The sequence below is a fragment of the Diceros bicornis genome, chromosome 3 (assembly GCF_020826845.1).
Source record: "Diceros bicornis minor isolate mBicDic1 chromosome 3, mDicBic1.mat.cur, whole genome shotgun sequence".
NCBI lineage: Eukaryota > Metazoa > Chordata > Mammalia > Perissodactyla > Rhinocerotidae > Diceros > Diceros bicornis.
The window spans coordinates 68,413,554-68,438,429 of NC_080742.1; the positions used below are offsets into that span (position 1 = coordinate 68,413,554).

The following is a 24,876-nucleotide window of genomic DNA, read 5'->3' on the forward strand; positions in this document are numbered from 1 at the left end:
GTGTAGGTCCACGCCTGGGATCCAAACCCATGAACCTTGGGCTGCCGAAGCACCCGAACTTAGTAAGTGCACGAACTTAACCACTACACCACTAGGCCAGCCTCTATTTTTGTAGTTTTAATTCTGTCCCCTTGGTTTTTCTTTTTATTTATGTGCTAGTAATTCACTTTTTAATGTTATTGAGCCCTTATAATTTAATATAATATCTCATAATATCATTAATTATCGTAGCATTTAACAAATTTATTGAGTGGCAACTTTGTGCTAGGCACTATTCTAGGCCCTGAGGATATAGTAGTGAACAAAAGCCACGACATATCCTCATCCCCATTCCAAGGAGCCCACATTCTAGTGGGAGATGAAAAAAAAATGTATATATAGGATATCATATATGGTGAAACCTATGAAGATAAAGCAGAGAAGGAAGATTGGTGACAGGGGTACAATTTTAAATAGGGGGCATAGGGAAGGCCTCATTGAAAGGTAACATTTAAGCAAAAACTTGAAGGAGGTGAGGGATTAGGTCATGTGGATATCTGGGGAAGAGTCTTCCAGGTAGAGGGTGGGGCAAAGCCTTGAAATGGGACTGTACCTATCTAGTTCAAAGAACAGGAAGGAGATGAATGGGGTTGGCACAGAGTGAGCCATTGAGGGTAGAGCTGTCAAAGAAGTAATGGGGGGCCCAGACCATTACTTGGAGTCTTGTAAAAGAGCCTCAAGTGCCTTACAAAGGGCTTTGTAGAGAGTTATGCTTTTATTTCTGGGGAGTTTAGAGGCCATTGGAGAGTTTTAAGCAGAAAAATAACATAATCTGACTTACATTTTGACAGGGCCACTTGGAGAATAGATTGTAGGGAGACAAGGGCAGAAGCAAAGAGATGAGTTAGGAGGCTGTTGTGCTAATCCAGGCAAGACACGACGTTGGCTGAATCCAGGTAGTAATGGAAGCAGTAGTCAGATCCAGAACATGTTTCCAAAGTACAACAGAATTAGATTGAACATGGCATATGAGAAAAATGGAGGAGTCAGGGATGAGTCCAAGGCTTTTGGACTGAGTAACTGGAAGGATGAAGGTACCGTTTACTGAGAAGACTATGGGATAAACAGGTTTTGGGTAGAGCTTGATTTTGGAATGTTAAGTGTAAAATGCCTATTAGACAACCAAGTAGAGATGTTAGTTGAGTATGCAAGTCTGGTTTCAAGGGAACGGGGCTGGCATTGAAGAGACATGGGGCTAGATGAGATTCCAAAGGAGAGAGTGTTGATAAGAAGAGAAAGGGGCCAAGGTTGTGAGTCCAGGGACATTCCAAGTTTTAGAGGTTGGGGAGATGTTTTTGTTCTAGTGGTTATGTTTATAATAATAACTTTACGTTAAATCTTTGGTCTTCTATTTCTTTAGTTCGCTAATATGAGCTCTGATAAAATCGATGTTTTTTCTTCCTCTGCTGCCTCCTTTTCTTCTACTCAATTTTAGTCTGTAGTATTATCCTTCTTAATGTTTTATCTTTGTGTGGTTAAATATGCTTTTGCGTCTGTTACTTGATTTGCTACCTTCAAATGACAGCCGTTGACTTCCAGCTTTTCTTGATAAGGCAATCAGCAAATTCCTCTACATCTCATTTTCTTTTTTTCGTTTGTTTTTTTACTTAGAACTTTTCTTATTGTCAGGGCATATACCATATTTAAATTCTGTTCTTCAACTCTAATTCCCATGTTAGTTTAAATTTTAGTTCACAGTATATAAAGTCTTTGCTCACTGATAGTCCTTTTGGTGAAGTTTCTTCGGTCACCTCTTAGATGATTTTATACTAGTTTCTTCAAGAAGGGCTCATGGAAACCATATTACCAGATTATACCTCTTTTTAACTAATCTCTCCTTTATAAGATGAAGATAATATTGAATCTACCTTGTAGGGTTATTGTGAGGATTAAGTAAATGAATACAGTTAAATCACATAGAACAACACCCAGCATAGAGTGAGCACTCAACAAATGTTAGCTGTTACTAATCTTTCCTGACCTCCTCCAGACCCATCCCAACAATGTGAATTAGGTGCTCTGTTTCTGTGAACCTCTATCATAGCACTTACACACTCTGTTGTAATTGTCTCTTTTATTCCCCTTTGTATCTTTTGTGCATAGCAGCATACCAAGAACAAGAACTGCTTAACAAATTTTGAATCAAATGAATTAATATAGAATCTTTTGAAATCAGAATAGATACCTCTGCTTAGGATGACAGTTGGAGGCAAGTGCATCCTGAGAGTGAATTGATCAGATAATTTAACTTAATAACAATGGTTTCATTTCCAGACTTCACTTCTGATGATGATTATGGGAGAACTGGAGGCTTCAGAGGGTAAAATTAAGCACAGTGGAAGAATTTCATTCTGCTCTCAGTTTTCCTGGATCATGCCTGGCACCATTAAAGAAAATATCATCTTTGGTGTTTCCTATGATGAGTATAGGTATAGGAGTGTCATCAAAGCATGCCAACTAGAAGAGGTAAGTAATGATGTGAAAAATTTCTGATTATGCATATGAAGCCTTCAAACTACCTAACTTATATATTTAGCTCCGTATTCAATCAGTCAGTCTACATTTATTAATCAAGTTTGCACTGTGGGTAAACGACTGTGAGTAAATCAATTAATAAAAAATATATGATCCCTACTTTAAGAAGCTCGCAAAAACAAAAACAAAGGTACAATTTATTTTTAAAATGATGGGCTGGTTTTGTTACAATAAAAACTCTTGATGAAATGATGAGAATTTTGTTCACTCATTAGTGAGACACATGTCCTCAATGGACACTTATATGGCATACATTTTTTAAAAAATACTTCAAAATTACATAGAGGATTTTAATAATTTTAATAACACCATAGCCTAATGGAAACAAGCATTGACCTACCAGTAGAGACTCAGAGATAAAATTGTGATTGGATCTTATCCTTTGGCCTTGAACTTATAGCTATATAACCTCTAGTGACTGTAATTCTCTGAAACAGAGGCAAAATGAAGATAATGCTATTGACTCATTTCATAACAATATTAGGGAACGGGCTAATTGTCGGGAAATACACAAAGTATTCCTAGTGAAGCTAGTATGTGGATCTTGTGCTATTCAGTACATAAATTGTATGATGGAGGGTTCAATAATTATTGATGTAAATGTTGGGGCGGGGAATATGTTATTATGAGATGTATCAGCAGTATTGCCTGAACAGTGATCTTGATTCAAAATCACTATCTTTGATAGATGGCATTTGACACAAGTGGATCCCTTTAAATCACCTTTTATGAAAAAAATTGCAGTGGGTGTAAAATGAAGCTTAAAATAAAGTACATGAAAAATAGAAAAAGGCTGATTATGGATTAGATAGAAACTGCAATTCTTACAAAAGAGGGCTACGTGTTTGTACAAATGGGTATCTATGTAAATATTGACTCATGCAACAGTAGGTTTTTAAATCTCTATTCTCTTATTTTCCGTAAACCTTGGAAGCATAGAGAAAATAAAAGCTATCCTGAAAAAGTATTGGATTTACCTTGAAGAAGATATTTTTCATTCTTCAAAAGCCCTTCTTTCAGGAATACTACTTCACAACTTGGAGGTTGGAACACTCAGTAGGTTTGTTATAAAAAAATCTGAATGTTTCTGGAGAACACACATATTTGTCTACGGGGGGACTAGGATGCAGGAGTGGTAGTGCCTTGCAAGATAAATCATGAGATTTGTTTATTTATTAATGGAAAGGTGTCGAAAGGTTTTGGTAGGCTTTATTTTTTGCTTTGAACATACCTTTTCCCATAGAAATACTTTTATAAATGGTTGTTTGATTCCCCCAATAAACCTATAAAAATATATAACCCAAATATAGAATAACTATATTGCTAGTAATAAATTCAGAGCTATGGGCTCCTCACTCAAGGAGTGAGCATTTACTAACTTCTGAATGCTGTACTAGGTCCTGGAATGGATCTAGTTGGATAAGACATAGTCCATTTCATAGTATAGTGACCTGTGTTTTAATGAATGGTTGTATGGTATGTGAATTATATCTCAATAAAGCTATCAAAATAATGAAGGAAAGGCAAAGAAGATATGATTCCTTTTTTCTGATTCCATGGCCAGCCTTAAAATTATTTTTAAAATGTATAATTCAGTGTTTTCTAGAATATTTGCAGGGTTATACAGCCATCACCACATTTTAAGCTCCTCTAAAAGGAACCCTGTTAGCAATCAATTTCCATTCTCTCATACCTAACTCCCCTCCCCAGCCCTAAGCAACCTTGTGTCTTTAAAATTTTCCTAGTCTAGATATTTCACATAAGTCGAATCATACAATATACCGTCTTTTGTGCCTAAATAAACTTTGAAACTAGAAGAAGGTAAGGAGTCTTCATTTTGAAAACATTTATTGAGACTTGCTGTATTTTATGAAAATATGAATAGAACAAAATTCATATACTTCAGAGGTTCATGGACCAGTAGGAGAAAGAAACATATCAATAAAGAATGTAATGGTTTCTCTAACAGAAAAACAAAGAGGCATTTCTATAGGAGTGAAAGGAGAAAGCAAGAGAATCGATCTGGGTCTGCCTAATGTAAGGAATAACCTCCAGAGGAGGCATAAGGCTAATGTCCGACAATGGAAAGATTGACTGTGAAATTCCAACAGTGTCAGAAGTGAAACTTATGGTCTCAGAGGAATTTTATGATTAAGAACATTAGAGCTGCCAATAAAGTAGAGAGAAGGTTAGATGTGAAGAAGTGGGAAACTGATGAGTAACTGGTCACTGCATTGTCGAAAAAATTAAATGAGATAAATATAAGGTGCCTACCATAGCATCTGGTGCAAATTAGCCATTCAGTAAAGATTAGCTCCTTTCTACTTCCTTTTGGGGTGGGGGATACTGCTAGAGAGCATGACATACGATAAATGTGTCTGAGATTCCATTCTTGTTAGTGAGTGATTACTATGGAAACGAGATGGAGGTTGGTGTAATTAAGGAGGAGAATCATGAAGCCAAAGAATCATAAAAAATCATCAATATGAATTTTGATGTTGATAAAAGTAGTTATAAGAGAAAATTATAAAAGTGGTCATCCATAAATATGATAGTTGGTCTGTGTGACCCAATCAAGTTGAAGTATTCTGTGGAAGAAAACAGATGATTTAAGATCCTAAAGATTTGGAGTATAGGCACATTGGTTCTATGCTCCAGAAATGGCAATGGGTTTGGGAGGTGACTCCAATTTCTATGCCCCTTTCAGACCCCAAAACATTACTTATGTGATTACCTTATGCCAGACACTGTGCACTGTGGTGGGAGCAGGGTGGGTACAAAATTAAAACTTTATTATCCCTTCCTTCAAAGAACTTATAGGCTGGTTGGGGGAAAAATGTATAAAGAGACCATTTCAATATCATACAGCAAGTGTTGAGATAGAGGTTCTCAAAGCACCACAGAAGCCCAGTTGAGGGCTTTTAGCCTGCCTGGACAGTTCAGGGAGGCTTTCTCTAAAAACAGACACCATGAAGCATGAGTAAAAATGGAAAAAGTATTCTGGACAGAGGAAACTGTAAGAGCAGAAAATGGGACATGAAACTATGTTAGTGCAGGGAACCACAAGGATCTTGATTGAACCTGAGTGTAATTAGGGGACAGTGAGTGGGGAGTAATGAGTCCATGTCTTGCGAGCCTCATGTACCAGTCTCAGGAATTTGGTCTTGGAGAGCTTTAATCAGGGGAATGATGTAATCAGCTTTGCATTTTAGATATATCACTTTGGCTGTGATATGAGGAGCAGAATTAAGTGGACACGATTCAAGTCTTTGTGGGATAACAAAAAGAACATAGATTTTGAAATCTAGCAGAGTTGGGTTACTAAAGAAATTTACTTAACCTTGCTGTATACCGAGTTTTATCCTCTGCAATATGGGGATAAGATTACCTGTTTTTCAGGGTTTTGTGGATTCATCTGGCACACAGAAAGTACTTGATAAATAAAACAGCTATTATTATTATTATTATTATTATTATTGGGTGGAGTAGTTGCTATTCTGACTAGAAGGCGGGAGACTAATAGGAAGCTATTTCAATAATCCAGATAATGTTTGTGATGGACAATAAGAGACAAAAGTTAAGCAGAGGAATTGTGAGAAGATAAGGAATGTCATGTTTATATCCTATTTGCATCCATAGGAAAGGGCTTTAGGAAAAATGGGCCTTCAGGAAAGAGTGAATTTTTTTCTTCAAGAAATTAGAAAAGAAGAGAAATTGGTTTAGGATTAAAGATTCCTTGCACTACAGGAATTGGAAAGAGGAACAGACAGAAATGCTGTGGGTTTAGGAAGGAAAGATGTGGAGGTAAATTACATAGAACTGACACATCTGATCAAGGCAGAGGGATCACAGGTCTTGCCAAGAAAGTACCAGTAGAGGACACCACTAGGTGGGCTTTAATAAATAATTGTTAATAATGATGATGACCTCTGATTTTTTTTTTTTTGAGGAAGATTAGCCCTGAGCTAACATCTGTTGCCAATCCTCCTCTTTTCGCTGAGGAAGATTGGCCCTGGGCTAACCCATCTTCCCCTACTTTATATGGGAGGCCACCACAGCATGGCTTGATAAGTGGTGCGTACGTCCGCACCTGGGATCTGAACCCGCAAATCCCGGGCCACCAAAGCGGTGCGCATGAACTTAACCGCTATGCCACCGGGCCGGCCTACTCCATTTTGTTTTTTTTTTAATGTACAATTCTCTCTTCTTTCTCTTTGCCTTAAAATGTCAAATAAGACACTTAGCTTTTTATTTCTAACAATCACTGAGTACTTGCTCCTTTCCATCCTGCTGACCTTTGCAACTGATTTAGGCCTTCCTAGTTCCTTATGATAGGCAAAAACATCCAGCATTTCCTAGATTCCTGGTACTTTAAACTGGCAAATGTAGTGAGTACAATGAGTACATTAGCATATGCTTTTCTCTTCTCTTTGCTGAACGATTCCTATATGTTGTTATCTATTCAACTACATGGTAAATTCCTTGAGAACAGCAATTTTAAAAAGCTTATTTTGGTATACTCCACCTAGCACATTGATAGGCAGAGGGTAAATTCTTATTGGATGACTGTTTCAGAAAGGGAGGAGGGTGAAAGGGATAATTAGGCACATATGTGTGGTGATGGGTTGTAATTAGTATTTGGGTGGTGAACATGAGAACATGATGTAATCCATGCAGAAATAGAGGTATAGTGATGTACACCTGAAATTTATACAATGTTATAAACCAATGTTACCACAATAAACCAAAAAGAAAAAAAAAAGAAATATTTTGAAGTAGGCATGTCAGTTGCAATACTTTTGCTCAGAAAATATTCTTCTCTGAGCCTCACAGTCTCATAGTTTGAGGAGACAATTACATGACAGCACATTATTGTTGGAAGTAACGAGTAAAAGTAATTCAAAGTGCTAGACTGTCTTGACAGTCAAAATGAAAAGTTGCCCCTATTTTCAGTGACTTCAGAGTTTCCAATTTTTTGTCGGTGTTGTTAAACAAGTGTTTGCACCTTTGAAAAAGACCAGTGAGAACTTTCCAAAATGAAGATTTTATTTTTTAAGTGCAGAGGAGTTTTGAGCCTAGGTACACAAAATACCTACAGAATCTTTGAGGGTTAAGCAGCTGATACCATGAAAGAATCTCTCAATATATTCTCTGTGTGGCTCCTATCACCAAATACAAACATTCATGATTCAATATGTTTTCATTTTGACTGCCAAAGTCGATCTGTTTCTTACTGTACTACATCTAGACTTGGAACGGGAGGTGAGAAGGGAGTATTTTCTTCCTCATTTTTGTGTTTTTGTTCAGCTCTAATATCTACAAAGCACTTGCGTATGTAATGGTGCTTGGTGTCATGAGAGTAGGCAGGTAGGTGTAAATTTGCTTGGATAGGAAAAAGCATGCACAACATATTTCACATAGTTTTCTGATTTCAATTTGTGGTTGAAAACTATTCACTCAGTGCGATAGTTGAAAGACTTTATCAGCGAGAAGGGCATGGAGAGTGTTTTATGCTGATAGAATCCTTGTAATTTGCAGACACGAGTAAGGAAACCATATTCAGATTCTTCACCATCAGGCTTCCTCTTTTAGGAACATCTCCATGTCTTGCTTTATATATCCTACTTTGGATCTAGATTATAATAGAATGGATTCCTAGGCAAATTGATAGTTTTTTTTTTTTTCTTTTTTTTTTTGTGAGGAGGATCAGCCCTGAGCTAATATCCATGCTAATCCTCCTCTTTTTGCTGAGGAAGAACGGCTCTGAGCTAACATCTATTGCCAATCCTCCCCTTCCCCCCACCCCACCGCCCAAAGCCCCAGTAGATAGTTGTACGTCATAGTTGCACGTCCTTCTAGTTGCTGTATGTGGGACGCGGCCTCAGCATGGCTGGAGAAGTGGCGCCTCGGTGCGCGCCAGGGATCCAAACCTGGGCCGCCAGTAGCGGAGCACGCACACTTAACCTCTAAGCCACGGGGCCAGCCCAATAGTTATTTTTTAAATACCATTTTGTATCCTTGTGCCCATTAACTTATCCTCCCACTTTTTTCTTTCCATATACCCAAACTACCCTTAGAGTCCTGCTAAATATTTGTAACTTTTATAACCAGCACTGGAGACTTTGCTAGCTTAAAAAGAGGAATCTACGTAATTGGGCCCTTGTTAACTTACTTAGGCCTTAAAGAGATTATAATTATATTTCACTATTGAAAGAGTGACAGACTTCACTGTTCTCTTGCCTTTTTTTATTTCCAGAATATCACTTCTTTTGCACTTCACCAATACCTTATCCTACCACACAGCCCCACAGCTGACAGCGAGAGAATTCTAGGCAGACCAGTGTTTAGATAACGAGTAATTGGACTGTCTTTGTTCACTGACTCACTCTCTTGTAGAAGTACCTGGATTTGGAGAAATAATTGTGAGAGATGGGGTTGGGGATGTGAGAAGAGGTCAGGGGCTTAGGATATGGATTGGTTTCCACTAAGTTGTTGTGATTTTTTTGCAATCACAAAATAGTCTTAAGTATTTGTCATTACAACCATTACATATGCATCGTAATAAAAATATTTACTGTGTAAGTTGAAGAAGTAAAATCTGTTTGTTTTCTATTCCATCACTGCTTGGTAGTTTTCATATTTAAGTCACTAGAAAAAAAAAATTGAGAGGGAAGTTGGCAAGAAGTTACTAGAAGAAAAAAAAAAAACTTGGGAGGGAAATTGGCAAGAAGTATGAAAAACTTAGGAGGGAAGTAAGTAAAGAAATGAATTTACGTCTATTCTGGAAAATAAGTTCCATCATGCAGATACCACAAGACTAATTAAATTTGAATTTGGCCTCTGGATCTCCATGGTTAGCCAAAACTGACCTGCATTGAACAGAAGCTTAACTTTTGGATGGTCAGTCCACCATTGTAGGAGAATTCAGGAATGTTCAGTTGGGAGATCTGTAAATGAAAAGGTGTGGTAGGAATTAACATTTGCATCCAATAGTAGCCAAGACATAATGGACATCTAAAACAGATATTTGAAACGCATTGAACTATGTCCCCTAAACCAGAATAAACTGCACTGAGTGACTGTACTTTGAACCACCTGTAATTTTTTACTGATAGGTAATTAAGTTGGAAAGCACTGCCATTTATTTACTGTAATATGAAGCAAGTACATTTATTTTATAAAACCATTGAACAAGAACCAAACAGGAATCCTGTAGTGTTTCCTGAACTAAACCGTTATTTCACTTCATTTGAGCCCTGGAACTTAAAAATAAATACTAGCTAACATCTATTGAGAGAGCACGTCAGCCTTGCTGTGCTAAGTACATTGGTCCATTGAATTCTCACTTTCTGGTTATCTGGTAACAGCTTTGCCTAGAGTTTGCAGTCAAAATGAAAATGTGCTGAATTCGAAAAGTGTGAACTAGGTTTTAGGAATTAAAAGATTACAATTCTGGAGCTAATTATTAGTTTAACAAATGAGAGTTCCTACATTTCTAAAACCAAAATAGCCCTAGACTGCCCCTCTTAGTAAGATTTGGGCAAGTCAACAGAATGGTTGTATAAAAATTTAATTATAAGTGTCTGAGACCAAGCTATCTCTTGAATACATAATGAAATTAAGATGTTTAAGCCAGGCCTTCATATTAAAAAAATAAAAAATCATTGTTTTCCAAAGGTAAAATCCATGCTTTATCGTTATGTATATGCCTGATATTTCATCTCTCTTGAAGAACTAGGATTCTGGACCCTGCACTGATGGAGTTTTCCATTTTGTAGCAGTGGCTAATTAAATGAGATCAAGAGGATTTTACACTTAATTTGAATAGAATCTTAGAACTTAGTAATGTTCATAAAGACCTTTCTAGAAAGGGAAACTTGGTTTTTCTAAAAATTCTAGGTATAAGTGTTTGGTAGACAAAACAGCCCTTGAAATGGCAATTTTATTACCATTAATATCTTTCACAGCCAAATCTAAAATACCTAATTTTCACTTAGAAGGTTTAGTTACCTTTGATTGAAATTTAATAAATTAAAAAATTGATTTCAACGAATATTTGTTGAATTCCTACTATGGACTCAGTATTATGTTAGGCACTCTGGATCTCTGGGCGCTGCTTGCAAGTATAACAAGGATCCCTGTCTGCAATGAATTTTTGACTTACAGATATTTTTGGGGAAAAGATACACAGACATACACACCTATTGATTTAGTAAATATTTGTATTTACTAAACAATGTAAACATTGAACTAGAGACTGCACCAAACTCTGGGAATTATTGATGAACAAGACACAATCCCTGTCCTCAAGGATTCATGTCTATCTCATTCTAGTGGAGATGAACAAGTAAAAACCAGTGCAATTTTGACAAGTTCTATGATATTGGTTAACATAGAGTCCTTATATGAATACAGAGATGCAGCACTTAATCTGGTCTTAGAAGGTCAGGTGAGATATCCCTAGAAGAAGTGACATCTAAGATGAGAGATGATGGATGCGTAGGAGTGATTTGAGTGAAGAAGAAAAGAGAGAACACTTCAGAAAGAGAAAAGAATGTATAAGGCCTAGAGCCAAGGGAGAACACTGTACGTTTGAGAAGCTATAGTCAGTTCCACATGGCTGCGGTGTAGAATGAAATGGGCCTGGAGCCAAGAGAGAGCACTGCACTTTTGGGGGAGTTCTAGGGAGTGCAGCAAGGCTTGGGTCTGGAAAGGAAGGAGTATATGGTGGAGCTGAACTGGGAGAGGACAGTCAGATCATGGTTTCTGTCTCCCCACTTGCCAACAATGAAAAAAATAGCCAAAAGAGGCAGAAAGACAAAATCCTCCACTTCACTTTCATATTTCACATAACTGGTGAAATCCAGTTCTCACATAGCACTCTAGCTGCAGAGAAGTCTGGGAAATGTGGTGCTTAGTGGGAGCACAGGCAAGTTCCCTGGGAGGAGAGCAAATGGATCCACACTATCCTCCACAGTTGCTTTTCCTTATTGGGGGAAGTGCCATAATAAAAACAATATTTTAGGAAGATTCATCTAGTGTAATATGCAAACTCAAGGGGGATAATGGAGATGTTGTGGTTAGAAGTTTATGAAATATTGTTATTTACATTTTAAACCATAAGACGTGAAAGTTTAAGAGACTTGTTGAAGATCACATGGCTCATAACTGATGAGAACAGCAAGAGAATGCAAATCTTCTACTTGTTATCTTTTTTGCTGTACTCTATTAGGGTTGTTGCCTATTAGAAAAGAAACTCTATCTTAGACTCTAGTGATTTATCCACTGAACATGCTCTTTAAGTTATAGCTTCAGGCTACTTAATCTCACTATGATTGTGAACAGTATTATTAACCTGTCAAGATTATAACTCTACCGTTTGTAAAGGAGAAGATTATGATAACAAAGACTTGTGAACTAATAGCATTGAGAATCCCATGACATAGTTTTGAAAAGTACTTGCAGGATATTTATTTTCCTGTAAATGATATGTCAAGCTACCATAATCCTAAATAAGTGTATCTTGAGAAAACCACCTATACTAACATACTTGAAATTTAAATGTCAGGAAATTTCTTCCCAGATCTGCTCCCAAATTATCTTCTGCTTTTCCTCTCACCTTGGGGCAGAATCTTTTCTTCATGCCTCCTAACCTCAAATTTCAAATAAGAAAGTCCAAGTAGGCAAGTGGTCAGCACAGGGGAGGAGGCCTGCTCAGGGCAAGTTGAGCAGTTAGTGTTCCCAAGTCTACTCTTGAGAGAATAAGGCTTATGGTAGGATCACTTCAGAGATAATGGGCGAGTGAATATTGAAGCCCAACTGCTAAGGAGCTACAAAACAGGAGTCTTAGCTACTAGAGACCTGAGAGACATGTTTGTTGCTCCAGAGCGAGATCAACTGCAAGATAATGCAGTAATGTGCCAAAGAAGTACTGAGAGAGGAGTGCTTTCTCACAGATTGGACTTGTCCCAGCATCTTGGGTGGGTAAACCTAGAAGAGATAGTTAAGGAATTAATAACTTCCTAGATGCCAATTCTTAGACCAGCTGAATTGAAATCATCTAGAAAGCTTTTAAAAACTAGATTTTTAAGGGTCATTTCAGAGATTCTGAAATCTGGAGTCCAGAAATCTGTAGTTAAATGAGTCTAATGTAGAGCCAGAATAAGATAAATAAGATTCTTTATTTGTTCCAAGTATCTTTTCTAACTTTACTTCCTTGGGAACACTTACCCAATGACACCTTAAATCACAGCATTTTACAGCTCTTCTTTAAAAATGCTTAAGTTATTAGTTTTCAAATACAAATACAGACCTACACACATACAGAAATAAACACAAAAGAGGCATAGAGATATCAACAGAATTACATATATACACATATATACTCACAAGTTCCTATATAAAATCATACATGTGTGTATACATACATATATGTGTACATCTGAATATTAAATAATAGTTTGATATTGGTGACAAAAAAGACTGTAACATCCATTATAATAGTGCTTTTTGTACTTTTGTTATCTCCAATAAAAATTATATTGGAATTTGAGTTTATTGCTATAAATTTGGTCAGTACCAAAGCTCAGTGAGGGAAGAGCTTTTATTTTTCAAGTTGACAAAAGATTCTTACTTCTTATGCTTTCTAGCGAGGATCAATCTTTACCCAATATTTCTATGTACAGCTGTTTGTAATCAAGTCTGACTCAAGTCAACAAATTATCTTCCCTAAAAAACAGAACTCCAATTTTTAATTTATGAATTCATTCATGTATATTTCCTGCTATAGGAGTTAACTTCTGTTGATATACATCGTACAGAGCTACACAGCACTCTGAGGATAACACGTCCACATTTACAACAGCTATGTGCAGAAATTGTTAATTCATTCTTTCTCTCTTTCCAGTACTCTCTTGGCTTTCTTACATTATCTTCTTCTCTTCTTCCTACCCCTTCTCTCTGTTCCCACAACACTTCTTTTCTCCTCCCTCCTTCGTGCTCATTTTCCTTGTGCATAAAGCACGATACAAGTATTGAGTAATTATTAAACATTAATAGCAATAGCACTCACGGTCCAATGATTCACTGTTAAAGACTGCATTATTGCATGGCATTGCCTCTAAAGTTCATGTTCCCTCAGCCCAAGCTTCTCACCCTCCTCCCTTACCACAGGCAGCTATATTGTCAAGGTTGTTCTAAAGAGTGATTAGGCAGCCATAAAACAGGGTTTATGGTATTGTCCTATCTACGAAGTCATAGGAAGCTCAAATGTACTCAACAAATATTGAAAAATTACACAGGATCATTAAATGTAAGACTCCACCCTGTCTTTAAAGTTCTGTCTCTCTCTCAATGTAATAACACCTTATACTATTCCTCTGTTATATGTTCAAGTCGAGGTTAATGAGCTTTATATTAGCAATCCCTCTTTAACAACTTCTGGCTTGTCTGGCTCAGTTGAATAATATTAGGGTGATGACGTTTAGGTGCATTTTTACAAAGTAAAATGGTAAACATTTGTGTGAAATGTGCATATATCACATTGGGTATATTACACACTTCTTAATAATAAAATAAGTTAATCTTTATTGCATACTTATTATAACATTGCTTTGATCCTCTCTAGTATTCTTTATCTAAGTATGCTTGCCTTACAATCTCAAATAGACTAAATGTATTATATGCACAGAATCCTTTGAAGTTATTTGCCTTTCTGACCAGCATGTTGTAAAGGAAGTTAGCCAAAAGAACATGTATCTATTTGACTAGACATAACAATCATAGGTTAAAATGCAGATTCCTGGGCTCTGCCCTAATTCTTCTAAGAATAGGTACAGCATTTTTTAGCAAGTTCCTCAGGTGATTCTGAAATATTTGGTCCAGGCACCACACTTTGAGAACCAATGATTCAGATGTTTGATTTTATCTGTAGATAAACTATGCTGAGAAAATTATTAAAAATTGAAATGGTTGTGTAGGATGGCTTCAAAGAAAGGTTTTTTCAAGGTGTCCTTCAACAAGAAAATTAATCAATCACAATTTTTATTTTTATTTTTATGAGGAAGATTGGCCCTAAGCTAACATCTGTTGCCAATCTTCCTATTTTGCTTGAGGAAGATTGTCCCTGAGCTAACGTCTGTGCCAATCTTCCTCTACTTTGTATATGGGACGCTGCCACGGCATAGCTTGATGAGCGGTGTGTAGGTCTGTGCCTGGGATCTGAATCCACAAACTTAACTACTACGCCACCGGGATGGCCCCTTGATCACAATTTTTAAAGGTTTATATTTGATTTATTTTAAGACTTGGGTTTTAAAAAAAAACTCAGTAGTTCATTTTTATATAAGAAATCAAATCATGCCCAGCATCTTAATTCCAGTGAATGATTTTCTCCAACAATTTTTGTGAATAGCTCCAAGGGCATTCAAGAGAAGTTGCAGTGCAAGAAAAAAGGGATTTGTCTCTGTGAGCAAGGCTTCTTTAAACAGCACGTGCTCTCATGCTGCTTTTTAAACTCATGATAGCACCAAGTGGTATAATTTTTTTTAGATTATAATTTTCACAGAGGGGAAAATCTGCTGTGAAGGCTGAAAACCAACACCCTTAAGATAAATATATTACTAGATTTGAGTGCCCTTAGTAATCAACGAAGATAAATGTTTAACAGTGCATATGAAACAAAGTGTTTTATGTTAAATCAAATAAAAAAAGCCAAACACTAATAAAAAAATCCGTGAATGAGCAATAAACTAGGTAATCAGAACAAGTACTCACATTTAACAGCAGGATATTGGTATTACTAATGTATTTGATCTTAAAATAATGGGCTTATTCACAGTTCTCTTCCACCTACCTCATTATTTTGTTTCATTTCAATCTCGACAGCTTCCTATTAATTACGATCTCTGAGATACTTGTTAAATTATCCAAATTCACACATTTCTCTTCATAAATGATTTCAGTCCAGAAAAGGGAGCCAAATACATTGACTCAGAACATCGAATCTTTTCAGATGCAGGAATCTTTTATTTTCATGCTTTTTAAATGTCATCTGTATCACTAGCGTCTATTCTAGATAGAAAACATTCATGTGACAACATCCCTGTTTTCTTAACTGCATTGTTAGAGTCCTAGACAAATTCTAAGTAGAATTTTCACCAAATCCTTCTCACCATCGTTCTTCCATAAACCCAAAGTTTTCGGCAATCACTATTATGAATGTGGTATGTACTTTTCCAATCCAGTTAAGTGAATTTATACCCATATATACATATATGTCTCTATAAACAATATTTAATAGTTTTGTTTGTGTGGCTTCGAAACTTACATAAATGATATGATTTGTATACATCATTGTTCAACTTGCTTTCTTTGCTCCTATTATCTTTTTGAGGTCTAGCTATGCTACTTATATGTGGAAGTTTTTTTCATTCTTAACTGCTGTATTATACTCATATGTCATACTTGATTTACTCATTCTGCTATTGATGAATATTTAGATTGTTTCAAGATTTTACTCAGCACTGCACTGAAAATCTTTGAATATTTCTCTTTGCACATACGCACGAGTTTCGCTGGCGTAGATATTTAGCAGATGAATTGCAGTATCATGGTATACACTGCACGTTTCCGATTTCACTAGATCCTGCCAAATTACACTTTAAAGTAGCCATACCAATTTACACTACCACCAGCCATTTATGAGAGTTTCCATTGACTCACATCTTTGAAAGCTCTTGTTATTGACAGACTTTAATTTTTGCCATTTTAATTTATAAAAAGTCATATCTCTTTATTGTCCTAATTTGCAATTTCCTGATTGCTTGTGAGATTATACATATTTGCATGTTTGTTAGCCATTCTGACTTCATATCCTTTGCCAATTTTTTTTGGTAAAATATTGTAGTGGCTATGAGATGTGCCTTACAGACCACTGTTATAGGGGGCATAGTTGAATGGGAACCAAGTTGCTATGTGTAATAGTTGGTGTGATGTGAGGAAAAGGATACTTTTAAATCTTGGTGTTGGAAATATAACTTTTTAAAAGCTGTTTTGTAAAGAATTCTGTCAATATATTTTAAAAATAAAGAAAACACATGCATTTGACCTAGCTATCCCATTTGTGAGAATATATCTCATAGAAGTAAAATCACAAAAGCCTAATGATTTATGTACAATGATATTATCAGTCGACTTTTTTTTTTTGGTAACAAATGCCAAGGAAGATCACATAGCCTCTGATGGAGCTGTATGTGAAATACAAAGATCTTACACTTCCAGTCCAGTCTAGTCCAGACTGCAAATAAATGTGAGCAAATGAATTCAAGCACAGAATTGCTGACAGCAGCTTGCATCAATCTACTTTTTTATTATAGTATTCTGATGTTGATTATCAAGAAGGTTCCTGTGGTGTTGATTACTAAAATATTTATGTGTCTAATTAGATGTTTTCCATTCAGTAGTATGTTAGTCAATTAGCAGAAAGTGTGGGGATTTAAAAATAGTCTTCTTGTTTGTTTTTACTGCTGAAATATACTCTAGTGGAAATTTCAAATTAAATACTACATAGTTATCCCCAAAACAAGAAAAAGTGTCTCAGAAAAAAAGAAGGTTAAGAACTGGCATCCCCCCCTACTTGATTCTTTTATAATGAGAAGATAATAAGATCAATAAAAACATTAACATTTGGCATGGCTAAAATGTCAAATAAAATTAACCAGCCATTTCTGGAGTGGTGGTATTTGAAGATGGGGAAGAAACTCTAGATCTTGCCTGGGAATATTGTATTACCCTTAAGAACCTTGACTTTTAGTTTTAAAGCACATGACCACATAAATAGCAATTTCAACAGAAATACATCTGGTAAGGACATGCAAACTCAAGACTTGAATGCAGGGCTTCTGATTAAGTCCAGTGCTTTTTCAATACTTTATCCCTTGTACATTTCTTACAATCATATGCTAATAAAAGCTCTGTGATCAGGCCTTCATAAGCATCTACTTTTCCTCTAACAGGAGAGTGGGGCATAGTATCACAATAGGTAAGCATTCTACTCAAGGCCAAATGGGAATGAATGCCATAGACAGATCGTTGGTAAATATCTCATTATATAATTGCCAGTCGCCAATGTTTGAGTGTGCATTATGGACCAACCTCTTTATATTAAGTTACTTCAAATTTTTATAACTGTTAAAGAAAGGTACTATTATCCCTGTTTTAAAGATGGAGAATTAAAGCCCAGAAGAGACTTGTCCAAAGCTACTTATCCAATTGGTAGTGGAGACAGGGCTAGAAAGCAGATTGTTGTCCTCTCTGGCCGATGTTGGCACTCATGTTTTCTATTTTGTTTAAGTTTTATTTTAGAATTAAAAATATTCCACTTGGATGGTCACATTTTGTTTCATTGTTTTTATATTTATTGAATAGCTTTGTAAATGTCATTTCCTTAATTCTCATACTTGGCACCCTTTATGAAAGATGAACTATTGTTCCACCCATGTTGTGATTAGGGAAATTGAGTCGTAGAGCTGTTACATAGCTGAGATTTCACAATAAGCTTTCAGACCAAGGTTCAAATCCTGTGCCTCTTGCCATCCAGTTCAGTATTGCAGCTTTGTTACTTGCTGAGCAACCACTGAAAGCACAGTTTACATGACATCCAACAGCTCTCAACATGGGCGCCACAAACATAATTCAGATTCCAGCTCATCAGTGGCTCACAAGCAAGGACACTTGGATGCAGTTCTTCGTGGCATTTTCTCAGGGAGCACCCAACCTGGAGGTTCTCTTCTCTCTTCCTGGAGGGAAGTTTTCACACTGAGAAATCCTGTTCCCTGTAACCTGGGCTAAAGACGACCTGTCCCTCACTAGGCATCATCATCCCAGGGAGGCCTGGGGCCCTCTGGAGATGCAGCCATGGCTGACTGACAGAGGGTGCTGAAAAGACCAGGCACTGGGGCAGAGTACATTGTCATAGGAGCTCAAAACTAATACTGTTTTGAAAATAAAAAGGAAACAGAGTAGCTTGTGGTTATAATGGAAACAGATGGAGTAACACGAAACTAGTACCAAGAAACCATCTAGCAATTCCTTCCTTGAATCCCTCGTTTTCTTAATGCATTTTCTCCTTTCCCTGACCAGTTTCAAGTTAGGATCTGAGGAGTGCTAAGACTAAAGGGAGTGCTATTTCTGGTTCTTTCTGGAGGAATTTGCTGGTGTTCCATTTGATCTGAACATGTCAAGCCTGAGTTCACCTGAGGATCTTCTGATTTCTTTCTCTAATATTTTGTTTTACCCTATTCACATGAGAAAAGAGGAAGAGGATTTTTATTTCCTCCTCCCTCCTTCTATTTTCTTGGCTTGTTTAAAGTATAAATATTACAGGCTCCTATGAGATAAATTTGGCTGAAACAGCCTCTTATTTATTCTGTCTTAAGAAAAGAATATTAATGTAATAAAATTGCATTTGTACTCTGGACATTTAAATTCAGTAGGGGTATTTACTAAAGTGTAGACGAGAGTTCATTTTCTTCTATTGTTTCTTATCTGCCCCTTCGCTTTTCTTGTCTCTTTTATTCTGCCAATGTCTTGTTTTTTTTCCTACAAATATCTACTTCTCCTTCTGACACTCATTCCTTTCCCCATTTTCTTTCATTCTGTATGCTGTACACCTTTCTTCACTTCCATTTCTTATACGTACCCCTTTCTTTATAGCTTAATGTTTGATTACTCTCCCTTTCTCCATTTTCCCTTCCTTTCTTCCTTCATTCCACAAATCTTTGTTAAATTCTTGCACTGGGCTAGGATTCTGCACCCTCTAAATCCATAATCCATTCCCTAAGTGTAACTGTGTCATAATTGTACTATAAAGATAGCTACTGATATTTCTAAATTTAAAAATATTTAAAAATTTTAACTCATTTAACTAGCATGATATTGAATTCAAATTTGAAAAAAAAAAAGGAAAATTCTAATACTTCCAGCAACCTCTGGTTTTTAAGATTGTGTTAGAAAATTTGCCTCCTTTACAGAAGCCTGCGCTCAATATATTCATATAAGGCAAATTATTCTTTTTTTTCTCTAAAACATTTAATTTTTTAAAAGAGAATGAGAGGTTGGGAAGGAAAATATGGTGCAGAAGAGAAGAACTACACATGTGAGCCGTCATGCTAATTACTTGAAACAAGTGCATAGGATGTGCTGTATAAAATAGTTCAGTAAAGGCTTAAAGACCGAGATTTTACTGGAAGTGCTTCTTTAGCAAGGCTGAAGATTTCAGACTCTGGGATGTGGAATCTAGTTGTAGTCCTTGTTATTTGAATGGAATCCTATGTATGTGGCCTAGTCCATGACTTGAACAAAAGAATTTAGTCCAGTAGGAAGAAATGAAGCACCTGGTTTCACATGTCTCATAACCGTGGAAGGTCCTCCTCATCTGCGGTACAGGTTGTCACTGGATCTCAGTGACCTTTCTGTGTTATATTCCTCCAATGCCTGAGTAGCCAGCTCTACTGGGTCCTGCTGCATCTCCTCCAACATGTCAGCATTTTTGATCACAGGGCTTTGGTCACCTAAGGTCTGGAGTGTTGTGATAGCAACAGTTTCTCGGGGCAGTGGTTAGCATGGTTCCAGTTTACAGGAGTTGCCAAATAGTTCTTAATATAAATAATCACTTACCTGCTTTGTGAGTTGAGAGTTTTGTGTATGAAGTTCTATTTAACTTTCATATGATAAATAACAGAAAAAAATGAATAGCAAAAGTAACCATTTTGACAATTTAAATATAAATAATGTTGGTTGTAGATCAAGGAGAGATGGTGGATTGCCTCTGGAGTGTGAAAGAAAAAAAAAGATAGTATGCAATAGTATTTTTAGTAGAGGGGGACAGAAGACAGTGGTAACAAAAGAAAAGAGCAGATGTACGAGAATGCGAAGAGAAAAGTTCAACTTTTTTTGAACTAAACAGAAAGTACTATTTATTTAACTCTTCTCATTTTGTAAGTCTCAGGCCAAATCCCGTCTCTTACAGAAAGCCTTCTAGTATTTTCTGTCTGTTGTATGGACACTTCTATTATCCATGTTTGCCAATTAATCTATTATTAAATGTATTATTTGCCAAATAATTGTGTACTGTTTTATAACCTATATTAAAATGGTTAACTAAATCTTCTGGGTGTTATTTAGCATTCTCCAAGGTTATGGCTTATCCTCCAAGTTAGACTTATAATGACTGGGAATCAAGGACTATATCTTATAAATTCTAATCTTCTTTTACAATGCCTAGCATGGTTGTTGCCACAGAGAAGTTCATTAACTGGAGGAAAGATGACAGGACACGTGTGTCAGGGAGGTGACAGGAGAGGGAGAGTGAAGGGAGAGAGGACATAGGACTGAGGTGCAAGGATGGATGAGGAGGAAGGCTGTGTTGGTTGGGTGGGGGGGTCGGGGGGTGAGAGAAGTATGGAAAGGAGTTGCCTTGTACTCATGGTGCCCACTGAATATTTTTAGATCCTGCAGAGGGATGCGAATGGTATTCTTTTAGTTTCTTTGTTTAGGAGGTTTATTCATTTTTGGAGATTTTCTTTTAAAGGAGTGAATTTAACTTGGAAGGAAGTGCACCTTAGCATGTTAGTAGCACTTGGGTTTGGCCTATGGATGATATACACACATATTTACATATCTATAAATATACTTTGCTTTTTGATGTTTTCCAATTCTTATTTAATGATCATAAATGACACTTTAAAAATTAAGGGAAAATTTATTTATGAAATTTAAACAACGGTTTGACCAATTTAAGTGGATTTGAAATAACTGAGATACAGTGTTCGAAATTTCTGCTGTGGTTAAAGCAATAGTCTGATATATGATTGCATTTGGAGGAAAATGTACCTTTCAAATTCAGATCCAACATACTGACAATTCCTCTCTAACTTTCTGTTTTTGGTAACAGGACATCTCCAAGTTTCCTGAGAAAGACAATATAGTTCTTGGAGAAGGTGGAATCACACTGAGTGGAGGTCAGCGAGCAAGGATTTCTTTAGCAAGGTGAATAACCGATTATTGGTTCAACGAGCATTTGCTGTAAATATCATGCATGTAAAAAATTATGGATATTTCTCTATTTCTTTATATTCTGTTTCTGGAATTGAAAGGTGCCTGGGGTCTTATAGCTAGCAAGTTAAGAATCACCTTTAAGAACTGTAAATAATGATATAATATTCATATCTGATAAAGATGATGGCTTTTTCAAAATGCATACCCTTGTTTTGGTGTGTGTATGTTTGTTTGCCTTATGATATGGGTTACTAAAAATGGAAAACTCTGACATTCTGTGTAGCACAAAGGAAGAGAAGGTATAAATTTTTTAGTCCATCATACAGTCCCCCGCTCACCCGCACCCTACAACGTATACACCTGCTCTAGGCTTCTGTTTATGCTTCTTGGTTTAGATAAATGTGCATTTTCAAAATTTTCAACATAGTTAATAATTCTCATAATAAAATAGCAAGACAAATGATATCACTTGGCTTAAAGTCTGTAATCTTGAAAGACAAATAGGACAAGCACATCTAATGTCGTGGGAGGTATGGAGGTCCCTTGATAGAGACGTTCTTTTTTTTTTTTTTTGTGAGGCAGATCAGCCCTGAGCTAACATCCATGCCAATCCTCCTTTTTTTTGCTGAGGAAGACTGGCCCTGAGCTAACATCTGTGCCCATCTTCCTCTGCTTTATATGGGTTGCTGCCATAGCATGGCCTGACAAGTGGTGCGTTGGTGCGTGCCCAGGATCCCAACCCGGGCCGCCAACAGCGGAGCGCACCCATTTAACCACTGTGCCACGGGGCCGGCCCGATAGACATTCTTGGTCTAAGCATTTTGAACTGCCAAAGAGAAGTACATACAATTAATTTGTGTCAAGAAGAAAATTTTATGGTTAAACTGTAACTTTCAGTTTAAAAAATTATTGGTGGTATGGGATGTCAAATGTTCCTCCAGTTTAATTTGAACAAACGTCTTCTTACTGTGTTGCCAAAGTTGTTAACAAGAAATCAGATTGACTTATTGATATTTTGGCTCTTTTCCCTGACTTTCTCCTGCTTTCAAAAGCTGGTACAGGAAACTAACTCACTGAGCGCCTGCAATTGCCGGTATTGTTCTAGGTTGTGTGTGTACATGTATAATTTTACTTACTCCCCGTATCACCCTGAAAAGAAAGGATTGTTCTCCCCACTTTATGGAAGGGATCACGAGATAATTGAGACTGTTAGATCTTAACTTACCAAAAGTCACACTGGGAACTGGGAGAGTTAGAATTTGAACCAGGTCCTCTTGACTCTACATTAAACCATGCTTTTATCTTAGGATTACAGTGTGAAGTAATAAATCAATAGATATGAATAATTCATAGGCAAGATAATGGCGTCTAAAGAAATGGAAGTTGATTAATTCATCTGTGAGCCACAAAGTAAGACTTAAACATTCCATTTCAAATTTAGGTAAGATATGCTGTATGGCTTCAGACAGTCAAGATAGAATTGAGCTTGTATTTACCAGTTTAAGATTTGGTTTTATTGTAAGGTGCACACAGTTTGAGGTACTACTGAAAATAATAGTTTATTGTTATTCTGATCAGAATGTGTCATGTGTTGTCTAGTTTTGGAGGATGAATATATTATTTCTAATCTCTTGAAAAACTGTGGTCATAGATGTGAAGGAGAGAGAGAAGTAAGAACCGAGTGGGCTGAAGAAAGACCTTGAGGGTACATTTTGATGGGGGCTTTTCATCTAGCACTTGCTTTTTATCTTCAAAAATAATTTACACTGCAAAGGTTCTTTTAGATTTTACTTTTTCCATTTGTTTGTTTTTTATTACTTTTCTTTGTTACATGTTGATTGAATACAATTTTCTTTTTACAGAAAGTGCTAAGAATTATACATAAACACTGAATCATATGTGGTTGGGATAGGGGTAGTGTTAATAATAACCACACCTGAAAAATTTAAATATTATGAAGAAATTATCTCATTCCATTAACATGGGACTATATCTTCATCTTATTACTATTCTAGGATCAACTTAATGAAGATTTTACTTGCTCATAAAATTTTATATTTTAACTTAAAAAGTAAAATAAGGGCCGGCCCCGTGGCTTAGCAGTTAAGTGCGTGCGCTCCGCTACTGGCGGCCTGGGTTCGGATCCCAGGCGCGCACCCACGCACGGCTTCTCTGGGCATGCTGAGGCCGCGTCCCACATACAGTAACTAGAAGGGTGTGTAACTATGACATACAACTATCTACTGGGGCTTTGGGGTGGGGGAAAGGAGGAGGATTGGCAATAGATGTTAGCTCAGAGCCGGTCTTCCTCAGCAAAAAGAGGAAGATTAGCACAGATGTTAGCTCAGGGCTGATCTTCCTCACACACACACACAAAAAAAGTAAAATAAAATGGGTATACATTTTTATTGTGAATTCTCCATCCTTCAGTTGTTTGGAATTCTTATGAATATGATACAGAGACTGAGACTGTAAGAAGCAAAATGCAATATCAATTATACAGCCACAATGGACAGCACAGTGCCGCACTCCATTTGTTGGTAGCAGTCAACACTGAGAAACATTTAAAAAAAAAGATTTCCGATAAGTGCTGCAATTTACATGCTGTCTCTGACATTTTACAGGATTGAAACAGTCTGTTTTCTTCTTTGTTTACCCACCAAGATGCAAGATCTTTGAAGGCAGGGACTGTATAATTTTTACCATCTTATTCCCAGCTCATAGCATGGTGATTGGCTCTAAGTAGATACTATTGTTAAAAGGTTTTCTTTCTTTTCTTTTTTTTTTTTTAAGGTAATATTTTAAATTGTATGGTATGGTGTGATTCAGTTTGTAACTTTTCTAGTTTATGCCACTTACAATTAGCAAAACCACTTCAGTGGTTCTTGGAGTGTTGTGAAAAGCCATAAAAATCATCTGTGACTTATCTTTTTGTTCCTCATTTGAAATTATCTACACTAGATGACATAGGAAATATTGAAGAAATCTAATTGAATTTCCATTTTCCTTTTAGAGCAGTATACAAAGATGCTGATTTGTACCTATTAGACTCTCCTTTTGGATACCTAGATGTTTTAACAGAAAAAGAAATATTTGAAAGGTATGTTCTTTGAATAACTTACAATGCTTGTGCTAAGAGATAAGAAAGAATGACTATACCATCATAGACTACGTATTACCCCTTGAGAAATATGTCCACTATTGTGACTCTGTGTGACATAGCACTTAAATCTGATCTTTCCTTCA

The 24,876-nt window shown here is 36.5% G+C and overlaps 1 protein-coding gene across 1 annotated transcript in view; it reads left to right on the forward strand.

Moving 5' to 3' along the window:
* CFTR (CF transmembrane conductance regulator) overlaps positions 1-24,876 on the forward strand; it is a 168,865-nt gene that overhangs the window by 69,771 nt on the left and 74,218 nt on the right. The window contains exons 11-13 of the mRNA XM_058528911.1: positions 2,314-2,505; positions 21,527-21,621; positions 24,644-24,730. Coding sequence (XP_058384894.1) covers positions 2,314-2,505; positions 21,527-21,621; positions 24,644-24,730 — 374 coding nt within the window. The remainder of the gene's footprint in view (positions 1-2,313; positions 2,506-21,526; positions 21,622-24,643; positions 24,731-24,876) is intronic.